We start from the raw sequence: 15,678 nt of genomic DNA on the forward strand, positions 1-15,678 counted from the left end.
AGGTTAATATTGTCTATCATGGACAGTAAAAGCCCAGTGTCAGCCGTTTCTAATCTCTGGTTTGTGTTCAAATTTGCTGATATGAAAGCTCTTCACATCGGATTTAGTAGCAGCTAGCGTATCTTGAAGGAAACAAGTAAGATATATTTTTTTTAAACTGGCTTTCCCGTAAAGGCGTTCCTTTTTTCTGTCTTGAGCCACAGAAATAGATTTGAGGCTTCGTTTTGGTGCGCTATGCACATCATTTATTGTTGAAACACTCCTGTTCAATTCAAACGCAACATTTCGCCATTCGAACAAGTGTACGAAATTCACTGCATAGCCTTGTCACGAAGGAAATGACTGTTACTTAGCGTGTAGACGACCACATTCTCAAGCTGTGGCTTTCATACAAGTTGCGTACTACTAGTTCCATTTAAAAGGGAAGTGGAGTAGGGGGAAGCAAATTTTTTTGCAACCTCTCTCCGTGATCACTGAATCCTGTCCCTATCGCTGGCGATGTCCCCCGCGTAGATGAACTGGATCAAGTCGAACGGCTACGCCGGTGCCATGGTCTGGACCGTGGACATGGACGACTTCCGAGGTCGCTGCACGCCCAAGACCTGGCCTTTGATCGGCGCCATGGCCGAAGAGCTTCTTAACAGGCCCAGCCGTGGACCTAAGAACGTGCTGCCCATCGGCAAGAAGCCGCGCACCATCTCTTCCAAAACGACGCCGACCACTGAGACACCCGGTTCCATCAAGAGGATTGACGACCCCAAGTCGGCCCCGTCCAGTGTGCCCGTCAAAGACGAGGCTCCCGAGCCTGGTGAGTGCATGGGGACAATGACGCAAATAAGAAAAAAAAGAAAGACAATTACGACAGAAAGCATCTCAGTGTGACTGTTGACGCTAATGTGATTAGTATGGGTGTAATGTAGCGACGCATAATATTGCCACCGTGGGAACACGTCAGGTAGAAGGCGTGTACTCTCTCGAGCGTCTTCTCGGCACTCTGCGCCATCTGGCGTCGCCGCCACGCAGTGCGCGCGTGACGCGTGTGCGAATATACATGCAGACAAGGCTGACAGAATATAAATGACGTTGGTTCGGTTCCGTCTAGTAACGTATAAAGTTTAAGGTACATACATACATACATACATACATACATACATACATACATACATACATACATACATACATACATACATACATACATACATACACACACACACACATGCAGGTGGTCCCCGTAACTTCAGCCAAGAATTTGAAAATGTCAGGCGCGTCGGAATCGGATTGATCCAAACGCATACTATTCGCAACAGCCTATAGTAACTAAGGCAAATTTTTTGTTTTCCCCATAACTCATTAATTAATTAAGTTTGATTACCCAACATTTAATTATAGACTCAGGACACCAAGTATCATACGAAGATTTGTAGAGCACCTTCAGAAACCACCGATCGAGTTGTTTTCTGTACGACACGTCTCAAGTATTCCTTTTTTTCCGGGTTGCAAAGAAGGCCCACGAAATGAGAAAAGAGCCACGTGACAGAGCGTTTGCGGCGCGGTATTGTGCTGCTCTCAAGTGTGCGTTCGGTGAACAAGGTCGGCTGCATCGGGACTGGCGACGAGGAAGCGGCAGGGCGTTCTTTATCTCACTGGCAGCGCTCGGCCAGCAGCATGCATTTTCACCGTCATCCCACGGGAGCCGACAAAACATTGAAATGTCTTGGCTAAAACTGAACCCGAGGAATCAATTCAGGAAAGAATGATATTCTTTTATTTAGGTCGAAAGCGCTCAGCCAGACACAGTGCAACGTTAGTTGTGCAGTGTTTAGCAAAGTCATTCATCTCGTTACAAAACAGCTGACATAAAAACACAAATTTTGTGCTTGATGTCATTCTTTCAAACCGTTTTTATTTCATTACCCAATTAGGGCGACTCCAGACAAGCTCTTCCAGTGCAAAAAATAATCCGAGTAAATATAGAATATTGGCGGCTGTTCATGTTGCCAATGTGAGCTAATCGCCCAGCAATGGGAAAGTTTATGCGTGTTTCCCGACACAACGAAAGCCTTTCACGAGATGGCTGCCGGACTCGTAGCAATGCAATCATAGTTGGCGAGTGCCACTGTGACGCAATGAGTTTGGGTATTTACTGAGTGTTATTGAGTTTCATCTTTACCCGGAACATCGTGCAGCACACATCACTACTTTATGGTGGGGGGAGGGGAGGCTAAGCGCCGACTGCACAACGAGTGCCACTTTCCTGAACAAACACTGCATTTGGCGCATTGGCGTGAAGACACTACAACGATGTAGGAGACAAAATAATCATTCGCTACGCCTTGGACATAATTGATCCCAAATGAGAAATGTTAATACAAAAGCGTCGAATGGCCTATGGAGCCAAAAAGCCAGCTTTTGTCATCTGTAGCAGCGAAATGGCACCTCAATTTCTGCTGGCTGGGAAGCCATGTAATGAGCGCGCTTCAACGGAGCAGAGCGGAAAAAAGGAATAGCTGCTGCCGCCAACGCACGCAAGCTTTGGGTGAGGGGAGAGGGCACCGCCGCGACGCCACGTCAACCTCACTCTCGCTCTCCGAATTCGGTGCGTGGTGTCCGAGACAATCCCGCAGGCGGCTGCTGCTTGCTGGCTCGGGCATCACCTACCGCTGTCGCCTGCCGGCCTTGGTGGACGCTGCTGCTTCCTCGGCCTGCCGTCACGCATGACGTCGGGGACATGTGGCGTTGGCGTGATGCTGCTTGCTGGTTCGGGCACCACATACCGCTACGCTACATTACTCGCAGCGCAACACTTGAAGGACCACTCAGCGGCGTTCGATTGGACATTCATGCTTTTGCGTTCACAGCTCATAAGAAGTGTTCGGGGGTCCTCGAATTTCTTTTTCAATAATAAATCATCATTGCAGAATATACACATTACCTACTAGAGGAACCGAACAAACCAGAACGTTACAACCGAGCATCAGTAATAGTTCAGTACAATTTCTCGTACAACGTTTTACTCCGGAACTCGTGTAATAACTTTCATTTTTTTTCAATTTCTCCATGCGTATTTAAAGACGGTAATTGTCTCTGCCAATCGTGTTGGTCAACCAGTTCACCGAACTTGTCTCCTCACGCAGACACCAATGCCCGCGTGGTCTGTTACTTCACCAACTGGTCGGCCAAGCGCAAGGGCAAAGGCCACTACGAGCCGGAGGACATCGACCCGACGCTCTGCACGCACGTCATCTACGCGTTCGCCAACATCACGGAGTTCAAGATCGTGTCCACTGAGCCCGTGGACGAAGGTGACGGCGGCGCCAAGAAGGGCTTCTGGGAGAGGATCGTGGGCCTCAAGAAGAAGAACCCGCTGCTCAGGGTCATGCTGGCCGTCGGCGGCTGGATGCTGGGGTCCGCCCCCTTCAGGGAGGTCACCGAGAACACCTACAGGTAAGGCGCCCTGTGACGCTTGCGCATGAGCCCTAGCCAGTTAGCGCTGTTGATCGATAGGTAATTCAGAGCATTAAAGGATGGTTCACCTTGAAGAGAAATCCCACTTTCATTAAAACCGCGAAGCAGTAGCGGGGATGGCTGGCGAAACTACAAACGGCCGCTGCCGTGGATGTTCCTCTTTCCATTGCTTATTGTCTTTTCTCAACGGTGCTTATAATACCAGCTTATAGATACGGTACTCTGTTGCACACGACAAGCAATTTATGATCTATGCAATGTAATGACACTGCGGAGACTTGGCAGTCAACGGGGGCGTGAGAAGTGAATGATGCGGCTTGTCTTCGTGTTTATTTAACGGACATTTCGCGGTTTACCGTGCGTAGGCTTCTTCATAATTTGCGTTGCTCAATGGACGTGTTTATTACAGAACTCTTAGGAAGCAAGTACTCTAATCTTGCGGGGAACAATTTTTGATCACGAATGTCCAAGCGGAAGTGCGCAGATATATTTGTACAAAACGGCGCTAAATGTCGGGATGAGCGACTGTTGTCAATCCATATGAAGCTAGCTTGTACTACTTGGAACGCAGCCTGTAGTGCAGCACACGGACCATCGTGGTTTTCTGTAGGTGCCACATAACGTGAGAAGCATCATTAATTGATTATTTTGCTCAATAAATAGACCAAGTGTGCTTCATACATATGGCTCCTCACTCTCACGTCGGCAAAGCTGCCGACGAATACTGCCGGTACGCACAAGTGAGACTGAGAGCTGCAAGAGCTACAGCTGTAAATGTGTTCACATAGTAGGCGAACGTATTTGGCTTAAGCACCGCATAGGAGGGGCTTCGCAAGCGATACTCTTAACGACGAAACCAATATGGTCCTTAGGAGAAGGGCCCTAACACGTCGAGCACAGGCCAAGGCCACAAAGCAGCACCAGACTCGCAGGCCAGTTTGCGTGGCCAACAAGATGCGCACGTAACGTCACACCCACGCTCAGTGGCGTGGGTAGAGCGTGACGTAACGGGAATCATTCTCGCGTGTCACATCGAAGAAGGCCAGGTGGAATAAGACGGCGCACGAACGGAGTACGGTGTTCTTTTTTCTTTTGAAAAGTTCCGTACACCACGTTTCGACGGTATAGCGCTCCCCAGCACTAAACCCTGCAGAACCAACGTTTCCCGCCACATTCGATGGCACGGCAAATCGATTCCCTTCCGTTTCATTCACACAAGGTCCTGGCAACGTTCAGTGTGTATGCTAGCTGCAGTCGTTTCGAAGGAGGATCACAGCGATTACTCTATCTTCAGGCGTGCCTCTGCACAGTCGCCAAAAAAACCCGTCACGCGTTCGAAGACATCTCACACAGCGTCTAAGCATGTGCACTACACCTCTTGCCGTAAAAAAAATTTACGAGCGCGCCACCTCTCCGAAAGCGAGGCGCTTTTAATGGTCCTGCGAGGTCTGTGTCACAATAGGATAACCTGATAGTTTTTTACGTATGCCTGAGAGGGTATGTTGGGTGACGGGGCCACGTCCAGTGCATGACCTTTAATTTCTAGCCGTATTAACTTTGCATCGCACGCCAGGTGTCCCATCAGGCAAACTTATCCAGCTGTGAATAACGATTTCCTTTCTTTATGACGTTAATGGAAGCTGTGACGCTACTTTAGATCCTTGGAAAAGGTTATAATTACTCGCTTTACAAGCTGAGCTCTGAATTACGGAAATAAATAATACAATATATATGCTGCGCGGTTCCACAAGACCTCCACGGCAGTGCGCATCTGTTGCATAACTGCCGAGAAAGCCACGGATGGCCAATGTTTCGAACCGGTCTGAAGATGTAGGAGAGCCGTAATCTATAACGTAACTACAAACAAATGTAGTATCGTCCAAAGTGCGAAGAAATGATAGTGATATCGAAGGTCCTTCGATACTTTTTTTTTATGAAAGTACTTTGATGCTAAAGCAACAGTAGGCGTAGTGTGCCTTACGGAAAGCGATCAGGGGTGCATGCTAAGAGCATCCGCAACAATAAGAACGGTTGCCCAAGCGTACACTCGATTATCATTGAATGGTTCTAGTCAGCACACACACGATTTAGAATTATGCTTCATGCAGCCAAGTGCCGGCACGGGAACGTGAACAGCCACCATGGTGATCATGCTTGGTGCACATGTGCTTTAGGCAGAAGGCAATGCGGAAAACTGCAGTAGTTGGGACTTGTGCATGTGAGACATGTACAGAGTTCGAGGAAAGAAGAAGGAAACATGGTAGAAGAACGCAGAACGGAAAGACAGTAAGGCAGAAGGATGAACCGAAGGGATGGTTAACAGGGAAGATTCTTTTAGGTGTTTCCTTTTTTTTCTCTAAGTGCAAGAAATATCCCAGGTAATGATGCGTTTGAACGACAATGTGCTAAAGCCTGTGAATTTCTTTTAGTGTGAGAGACTTCCTGATGGAGTGCACTGTGGTACGGCGAGCTTTCGTCTGTACGAGGTATAAAAAAAATTGCACTCAGCGAGAGAGGGCAAGTATGAGGCTGAAGTTATTTTTCATTGAGCACTTATTAGCAGAATTTTGTGAGATCAGCGTTGAACATAGAGTCCTCTTTTCTCTACATTGCTGAAACGATAACGTCGAATCGCGTAAGTACATGGTAAATCACGAATCTTGGGCTGAAGTGGGGCTGTGTTGGAAATCGCGAGGCGGGTATGAATTCTTGTTCCAAGCGTTGCCACAGACGAAGGAAACTGTGGTTAGCGAATGTGAGCCTCTGGGTTATTTAGATTCCCCTACGTAGGCGCGTAAATTTCGGCAGCTCGAAGAAAGGTTGCCCGTTTTGGCGAAGTTTTAGAAATAAAATTACATTTCAGGGTTTACCGCGGAATCGAGACGTGGGCAGTCCAGCAAGCCCGTGAGGCGGCGTTGAGGCAGGGCCTTGACGTTCCCCCGTAGGAGATTTGAGCCCGGGTCGCGTTAAACCTTGCACGACGTACAAGAATGTTTTATCCATCCATTCAAAGTCCGGAAATAGCACAATATGTTATAAAGGACGTGGTAGGGGAGGACTGCGGATTAAATTTTACCACTCATGGTTCGTTAACATGCACAAATATCTATGTGAACGAGCAATTTGGAAGCAGCCACAGCTTTAGCAGCAACTTAAGCCAATGGAATCTGCTGCCGTATCTATTGCTGCGGCTATCGCTGCCGCATCGCACGGTTTATATTCGACTAGATGACGCGCTAAGTAGCTAAATTTGTGACGTTTAATATTTAAGCTTGTTTTCCACGGTCAAACACTGAGCGCCGATGACAAATATAGAATGAAGCGGTGCCAGTGCCTGCGAGCATTAATACGCCGGCGCTGTGAAGTTTGCGCATATGCAGAAACGAAAACAAAAGAAAAGAAAGAAATAAGCCCAACCAAATGAGTGATCAACTCAGTACGCTAATGCATGTTTTGTGCATGACAACTGCTTCTACGCCTACTGTTAAAAAAAAAACTCAAGTAAGGTGGATCAACACACTCGGTGAGGAGCCCTTGGCACTACATGTCCTCGTAGGATAAAAAGAAGATCCCCTGGCAAAAGTGCCTCAAAGGCATATGCAGTGAGTCAGGCAATTGGCCCTGAAGCGGTAAACACCAACTATATCAAGCTAGAGCTCAGCCAAAAGCCGGAAGGATTTAATTTACGTGTTCTATGCATACCGCGAAGTACGAAGCGTCCGCTAAGCAGAGGGAGGCTTAAGAGTTTCCCGGGCTGACCTTTTCTCCGAGGCTAATTTATGACGCGAGAGGGCAGCCAGGTACCCTCGTGGTCGGATCGTCGTGAGAATGTCGACGCGGAAGAAAGCGACTGCGAGGCCTTGCGTTTACAAACACAATTGACCGTGAACGGAGCCGGGCGAAGTGCGGTTCACCGAGTCGTTAAGCGCTCGTCGCGATGGCGTAATACGTTCTCACGACCCCGGGCCGGGTGCCAGGGATGAAAGGCTTCCTCGCACGCAAGCTCAGAGGTCAGAGGCTGGCGCTAACAGGTGCCGACCACTACATGAAGGGGACATCAGGTGAGCGGATGAGCGTTTGCCTGCCAAGGTTACCCAACGTGCATACAGCCCGAAGGTCGCCATTGGCACCCGCGCCTCTTGCAAGCGAGCGAGCGAGCAAGCGAGAGAGAGGGAGAGAGAGAGAGAGAGAGAGAGAGAGAGAGAGAGAGAGAGAGAGAGAGAGAGAGAGGCATTTATTATGCAGGGGTTGGGTGGCTCTCATACGTGCCACCGAGGTCGTAAAGCCCATTGGGTTCACGAAACGCCGGGGTTACTTGCTCAAAGGGCAGAACCGCTGACCTTCTGGGATTGACGTCGTTAAGCAGGCGCGTGCTATGGGAGTATCGAGAGGTCGCGTTGTGTCAAGGGAGAAAGCACGTGTTGAGCAACTCTACGCAAACGAGGATTCACACGTCAAAACATCGAACCGTTTTGCTGCCTATAAGGGAGAGTGCATTTGTTGACGTTGACATGACGGAAATGCACTTGCGCAATAAAACACAAGTTGATAAAAAATCATTCGGGTAAATAAGGTTCGACCGGAGTTTTCTACCATAGTGTTTCGCAATGCTTGGATTGTCTTATCGAACGTTTGCATAAATAACGTATACTTTTGATTAAATAACCAAGGGACATGCAAGGTATAACATTAGCAGGCTTAGGCAATACTGTCACAATAATGCGTATCCTCTTTGTTTCCTGCGTTCTATCAATCAACAATAATTTTGCACTAAGTCGACCGCATCTCTGTCATTTTGCTGAGCACGGAGAGCGTCGGAAACCACCGCCTAAATAAGTTCTCATGTACAATCACTCCTTGAGAAGAAGACCATGTCTGCATGGGCATTTCAGAAGGATGTGTCATACTTTCCGTAAGTTGTTTGAGAGACTATTGCTTGGTTGCAAGTTTTCATGTGCCATATATATGGCACAATTTGTAATGCAATGGGAACCCTATAAACCGCCAAACCTGTTGTCATTTGTACCGGATTTGTCCCATGAAGAGTCACTGCTGATTCTGATACCTCTTTTTGGCAGGCAATCCCTGTTCGTGTTCAACGCCATCGACTTCCTGCGGGAGAAGGGCTTCGACGGCCTCGACGTAGACTGGGAATTCCCTCGGGGTGTTGAGGACAAGAAGAGACTGGCTGGACTCATCAAGGTACTTGTCGGTCTCTCTTATCTCCATGTGCATGACGACGGAGTATGATGCAACAGGACTTGAAACAATGTGAAGAGCACGGCTGCAAAGAGTGTCCTTCATTAAAAATTCTTTCTGGGCGAGTTGGTGCATACTTGACATAAAAATTGTTACAGCGCAATCACATGCAACCACAAAGTATGAAGGACGGGACACAAGCGCTTGTGTCCCGTCCTTCATACTTGTGGTTGCATGTGATTGCGCTGTAACAATTTTTATGTCAAAAAGAGTGTCCTATTACATCAAAACAAATATGAACCAACTAGCTCAGCAACCAATAGTTTTGAACCCCGCTTTGAATTATTGGTCCGATAATAATATATGTTCCGATAATAGTATATTGCTTCTGAGTCATGATCAAAGTGACAACTAACATAATGCCTTGAAAAGGGACTATGCTTGTTCAAGTACAGGAGCTGTCAGCACGGTCTTCTTCTCTCGTTTTTAATTCGTATTGTTTCACGTAGTACTGCACCATAACGAAAATGAAACGAATTGCTCCGCAAATAGTAAATATATGACAATGGGTGGCGAAAATAACGAACTGACATGTTTTTATAGAACCACATACACAAGTAGCTTCGACGGCGGCTGTCCGAGGAGTGGTAAAAGCCGAAAACAGCCCGGTGAACTGTCGGGAGGAGAGATTCACATTCACAGTCTAGTTCAAATAAGTTTAGCGATACTCTACATAGTGACGGGGTTGTTGTCTTACGCTGGGCGGCGATGCTTTGGGGAATAACAAGATAAATTACGAGTTCATGATAACCTTCTGCCGTGCTACACGACGAGAAAACAGGAGGAAAATGATAGACACGCGTCTCTACTTTCAGCTACAGATATTTCTCGCACGTATACGATACATATGCACACAGGGCTAACGAAAACAGAACACAAGGTTATCAACTAAAGTGAAACGGCGTGACTGAACACGCACCGACAGAGAAACACACCATAAACCGAGTGTTTTTGCTCTATGCTCTATGTGCTTTTGTTTAGTCGCACTGTCTTAGCATAGTACTGAAGATGAACAAACTGGGTCTGGCCACGATGTTACTAACGCAAGAATGACAGCATTCAGATGGACAGATCAACGAGCAGACGCGTGTTCCAGAGTGTAATCACAACATATTAAGCAAAGCACTACAGCGATAATTGCACGAACCGCATTTCCTCTCTCGATAGCGACACCCAAAGCCTGCTCGCACACATTCCGGTCATGTTTTTTTGCAATTTCATATGCCCCAGTGACATCTCCTGTCGTCTGACTTTGGGCCCGATTCAAAGTTTTTTCAAAGACCCAGAGGCAGTCACACTTTCAGCCATGCATTCATATGGCCGAATAAGAATCCTTATAATGCTACAAAAGCTCTTTGAAGTCATTTAGACATGCGTTGTTCGCACCCCGCGCCTATCGTGTACGTGGTTAGACGAAAGCTATAGTTGAAAGTAGCGCTGGAGTGTGTCTGTCATTTGCATGCTGTGATGTCGTACTCTCGCGCTGTATCGTATTATAACGAATGCGAAGTATTCAGCACAACAACATGCTTTAGCCCATGAAATGCGGGTACTTCAAAAACGGTCTCTGGAACAGTTCCTCCCGAAGCCTAAACGACACCTCACGGCTTTCTGCGTTCTGCGTTGCAGGAACTTCGCGTAGCCTTCGACGGCGAGGCACTGGCGTCCAAGAAGCCCAGGCTCATCCTCTCCATGGCAGCACCGGCCAGCTTCGAGGCCATCTCCGCCGGATATGACGTTGAGGAGTTGAACAAGTGAGTTGATGGATCATGCATGACACGTTCGACTTGCCATACCCTCCCCAGGCGCGTTGCGCACCATTGTACTTGCCAAGCCAGCTAATCAAAAATGATAATAATAATGAAATGAATTAGGTTTGACACGTTTCTCACATCTTTCAACGCTTCTGACTGTACCAGAGCTTCAGTTCTCGCATGGCATTCACATTCTGCAAAAATTGGCAAAGTTTTATTAAAGATCTGAATGTTCCAAATCTGTTCTTCATCTGCGCGCTTTTCAAGATTGTGCATAGGCAAGAAATATTTTTACGCTAAATTTTTCAGTGGACGGAGTTAGCTGCTGGCTGGAGGGGATATTCATGCATGAAATGAAGGACCAAATGCGTTGGGATAACATATGACTTGCGGTGTTCAGGAAGCTACGAGTGCTTAGGAATTTAAAAATATTAAGCTTGCTCAGTAACTTTGAAAGAATGCCTAAAGCCTACAAGCGGGAATATTATACAAATCCAAGCAGTAAATATAAATCCTTGCATAGGCGAATGATGGCAGCGCCAGAATTCTCTTGCCAAGCATCACATGACAAGAATGAATGTGGCTATCGACAGTGAGAAAGTGGCAATGGCATTCAGTGAGGAAGACTTAGTACAGGCTGAAAAATTCTACACGTACACAAACCCAGTTATGAGCTCTCGACTACTGTCACAGTAAAATTCAGGATGTTGAGAGTTTTCAAGGTTCCCTGTTGTTGGCATGAATAATTTGTCATAATAACGATTAAAATTTACCCTACAGCCGCAGATGGTTTTACACCACTGTGCGCTGATATTCACGAAGTCTTACTTGTCTCATAGCATCCATATTGTGGTATACGTAAGCAAGTGTGAGTAGGTTGCAAGATTGTGTGTTGTTTCAAATCTCTTGAGCAAAAAAAATTACGCTTACGATTGTGGGGTTGAACAAGGGCCCGCCAGTATAAAACCCGACGCTATTCCAATTAGGTCCCAGACGCAGGCGGATTTTGTTCATTGAAACATCAACTGGCGCTTTGACACGATTACAAATCAGCAGTTTTCATTGAAAAGCTAAAGAAAGTGAACGCACGCCAGTTTCTATGAGGCCACAAACGAAGCGATGGATTGCGCAAATATTGTGCTAGCTTATGGCTCTAATTACCGTGTGTCATGTAGCATAAAAGCAATAGCACTCCAGTGTACCACGTATTTTGTCCGTGGCAGCTAGCGATGTTATACTTTATGTCACAGTGCAACACCGTCGGGATCGGGCCATTTTCTTGTCTTTTTCCTAGCGGCGGCTAGCACATTTAGACGCAGTATGACACTGCACCGCTTTCGGGATCGGCCCAGATAGATACCAAACGGGTTGCAACTTTTCTTTTGCCACTTTCACCGTACTGCTGTTATCGCACATACGATTTTTTTTATTTATTCAACATATACAACAGCTCCCTTTACACAAACACGTTGGTCAATATAATATTTTCCAGAACCCCAAACGATACTGGAGAGCCACTCAGATCCAAACTGCTATACATGCATCATTTTATTTAGTCTTTGACGGTTGAAAGGACGCCACTGCGTAGGGGCTGTTTCTGGCTTCGTAAAGTCGACTTGGCCTCTTGCTGCATGGACGCTAATTGGCTCTAAAAGAGTGACGAGTCACTTCCTCGTAACATTTGCGAGCTCTACAGGGGAGGGGGGGGGGGCACAACGCAACCAGCTCTCGTTTATGTAGTTGGTTTGTAATAATTAGGGCTTCTTTAATATATTAACCATGCTCAGCAAGAAAGCTCACAAGCCCGAGTTTGAGCTACAGAGAGCAGAGAGTTTCTATTTGCCATGGTTTTCTTAGCGTTCCCTGAGACGCTCATCCTCAAACCAGGTAGCGTAGTGAGGGGCCAAAGAAGCGTTCGGAGCGTCCAAGAATCGTCGTGGACGTGGCAATTTCAGACAAACCGCAATGATGATTAAATCTAAGAAAATGACTCGCGTTCCTTGTAGGCACGTGGACATGATCAACATGATGACGTACGACTTCCACGGAGACTGGGAACGCCAGGTGGGACATCACAGCCCGCTGTTCCCGCTCTACACAGCCAGCAACTTCCAGAAGAAGCTCACTGTGGTAAGTAGGCTGCGCCTTTCTTTTTTCTCTAAACGCTTGGAAGACGGTGCTCAAACGTGCATGCTGCTAGATGTTAAGAACACGCGACCGAGATGGAAGAACCACCTGCAGCACCGTCTTCTGACATACACCTAGGTTATTGCTTATGGCAAGTGTGTGTAGTGTCAGTAGTCTAGAGCCAATGCGCCATATGCGCTTTCTACCACTACGCTTAGGTTGAACCGATCCGTTGCCGATCCGCGTTTAGCCGATTCGTTTCATTACAGTTGTGTATGGCGTCACGATCTAAAACTGTTTGATTCCTTCGCTTTCTATTTCGACAGTGAGCTTACACTTACACGTGACAAATATAGTTTAAGTTTTTGTTTGAATACGTCTTCGTCAGGCCCAATCGAAACAAGAGACGGTCAGACACAACACGAGCGTCCAAATTACTTTTGCCAGAGCAGACATTTATCACTCAGAATAATATTATGCTAGGAACTATTGAAAGAGATGGTATAAAAGCGTGCCACTGCCATTTCGTAGTAAGGGTTCAACGAATATGATCTTCAAGAGATACTCTCAGGTTCGGTGAGCTTGTCGCAGTACCATGTTTTAGCGCAATATATGTGCCGGGAATTCGGCCAAGCGCATGTCTTTCAAGTGATCGGGCCTGCTTTTGCCCTAAATCTTCCGGAAGATACCTTGCCGTCAGGAGCTACTTCAATAAAGACGGCTTCAGTAAGCCACTAGTCTTTGTGGTCGACCGTCGCGATGTGGTGACCTCATTCCGAAAGCGTCCGGTCTCGTACTCTCGTTTTTCTTTAAAAATGTGTCCTGACACAGGGTGGAGCGCTGTGGCAGTGCCCGCGACATTTGCCCGAACCCTGCGCTCGCGTGACGCTTCTTGTTGCTCATGGCATGGTTGAATTCTCCGGTACTATTGATGTGTGCACCACCGGTTGTTGCTAGCAAAATAGATGGCCTATAATAAACCAAGTGCAAGTAGAGCCCTAACCCGTCAAATAGACCAATGGGCTACGTACCAAAATACAATGTGGTCATTAGCGTTTATATGGGAACATGCGGATTTTCATATAGCAACCTGTATGAACACATGACATTACGGACACTGGGCATACAGAACACGCTTTCTCTATATACGCGTATTGCTTCTGTGAAAACGCATTACTGGTCCAGCCTTGATTTCTATTGCTCAACTGTGACGCTTTCGGCGGCGACCACTGTACTCCTTCTCTGTGGGGTGCAGGACTACAGTGCGGGTGAGTGGGTGCGCAAGGGTGCCAGCAAGGAGAAGCTGCTGGTGGGCATCCCGACGTACGGGCGCACTTTTACCCTGGGAGACAACAACCTCACCGACATCGGGGCACCGTCCATCGCCGGCGGGAAGCCCGGCAACTACACGGGCGAGACGGGCTTCCTTTCCTTCTTCGAGGTATGAAGGAAGAGTTTGTCTTCTTTGCTCTGAAGCGATCGAGAGCCACTTGTTTATTGAAATGTACTTTGAGGACGGATGAATTGATCGCCCTTGTATCTTGTTGACTGCTTCGCATTCTTATGCAGTCGTATTTGCGGCAGTGCAATGTCTGCATAAAGAGGTAAAGGACAAATGAATGGTTAGCTAGCGTGTACCCCGATTGTCAGCACTGCACTGGGAAAGTCGAGAAAAGGGGCGAAAACGATAAAATGAAGGTAGGAATGACGGCTATTGTAAGCACACAAATGAAATAATTCAGTTGATATTTTGCTTACTACGGTTCGTTGGCTCTCAAAGGAGTTTGCAGGGAATGTAGCTATTATTCTGCAGAAAATGGTGAGCCTAGTCCTCCAGACTGCCTACAATATACAATCTTAAGACGTTCTTCTTTGAAGGAACAAAGACACTGGACCTAAAATCAATTGAGCTTACTCATACTGATAAGAAATGATGAATCGCTGGTTGTTGGCTGTTGACCGTTGCTTCATTTTTTTTCAGGGCTGTCGTATTCTTAAAAGCGTCCTTTTATGAATACATATCAGTTGATAGTAACTACTCGTATTCAGATCATCTTACAGTGCGGTTCTTAGGAGCCCGCTCCTGCGGTGGGCGCCGGCGTTGTCTCTTGTAACCGACCGAACGAACACAGCGAAGGATGAAAGTAAACGCGAAGATGAAAGATGGTCCTAGCGAAGAGAGCGCGAGGAGGGAAGCAGAGAAGGGTGTAGCGGGACCATGAGGCGGAAAGCGGAAGAAGAGGGTGTGGCGAAAGCGTGAGAAGAAAAGCGTAGCACCGCACAAGACGGGTTGGCGGAGGACGATGGCTACGAGATGGCACGAGAGCAGTGCGCGTCACCTTAACGGAAAGAAAGCGCTGCATGAGTGGAGATCTGTCTGCGGCGGCTGCTGTGAATCTCGCTCAGGCGTCACCCACACGTCGCCTCTCGCGATCTACCGCTTAGCGAGGCAGCCACTATATCGCAAATTGAAAACAAGTATGCCCCTGCGCTCAAATTTTTGAAATCGATGGTAAATTTTTGATATTAATCCATTAGCGTATTGCTAACCTTGGATTGCGTCTAACTTGCCCACTTCGTCATCGTTCAACAGAAAGAAGGTGGTTTTCTTTTTAGCAAATGGTACTAGAAATTGCGCGACTCTTTGTCCTCTTCTGACGCGGCCGAAGGCTAAACACTGCGAAGTGCCTCCTCTATATCAGTGGTGGCGTTCATCTAGTTAGCTAGTTTTTTTCACATGCGTTGGCCATGTCGCAAGGTTGCATGTCTTTCAGGTAAGAAGCGCAGTTTTCTTTCGAGTAAGATATGTGTCCAGGGAAAGTGTTGAGTTTGAAAAACCTGAAAGCTCCGATTGGTCATGCGTATGTTCAGAAAGTGTATTCCTTACTTGTGTGACTGCCACGCATATAAAGTTGTCATCAAGCAATTAGGTGAACACCGTGACGCACTGATACCAAAGCATGGCGAGATTTTGCTCGCATCTGAGGACGCATCGATTCTGCAAGTCAGAAAGTGCACTGCACGTGTGACTGAATTGTAGGCGAATAGTATTTATTCTTGCATATATTAAGGC

The 15,678-nt window shown here is 47.1% G+C and overlaps 1 protein-coding gene across 1 annotated transcript in view; it reads left to right on the top strand.

Annotated features, from left to right (window-relative positions):
- Window positions 1-15,678, top strand: part of Cht7 (chitinase 7) — a 208,989-nt gene that overhangs the window by 182,335 nt on the left and 10,976 nt on the right. Inside the window, exons 8-13 of the mRNA XM_065427728.2 lie at window positions 514-808; window positions 3,135-3,444; window positions 8,544-8,667; window positions 10,354-10,478; window positions 12,485-12,608; window positions 13,861-14,046. Of these exons, the coding sequence (XP_065283800.1) occupies window positions 514-808; window positions 3,135-3,444; window positions 8,544-8,667; window positions 10,354-10,478; window positions 12,485-12,608; window positions 13,861-14,046 (1,164 nt within the window). The remainder of the gene's footprint in view (window positions 1-513; window positions 809-3,134; window positions 3,445-8,543; window positions 8,668-10,353; window positions 10,479-12,484; window positions 12,609-13,860; window positions 14,047-15,678) is intronic.

This window comes from Dermacentor albipictus, chromosome 8, assembly GCF_038994185.2.
Source record: "Dermacentor albipictus isolate Rhodes 1998 colony chromosome 8, USDA_Dalb.pri_finalv2, whole genome shotgun sequence".
NCBI lineage: Eukaryota > Metazoa > Arthropoda > Arachnida > Ixodida > Ixodidae > Dermacentor > Dermacentor albipictus.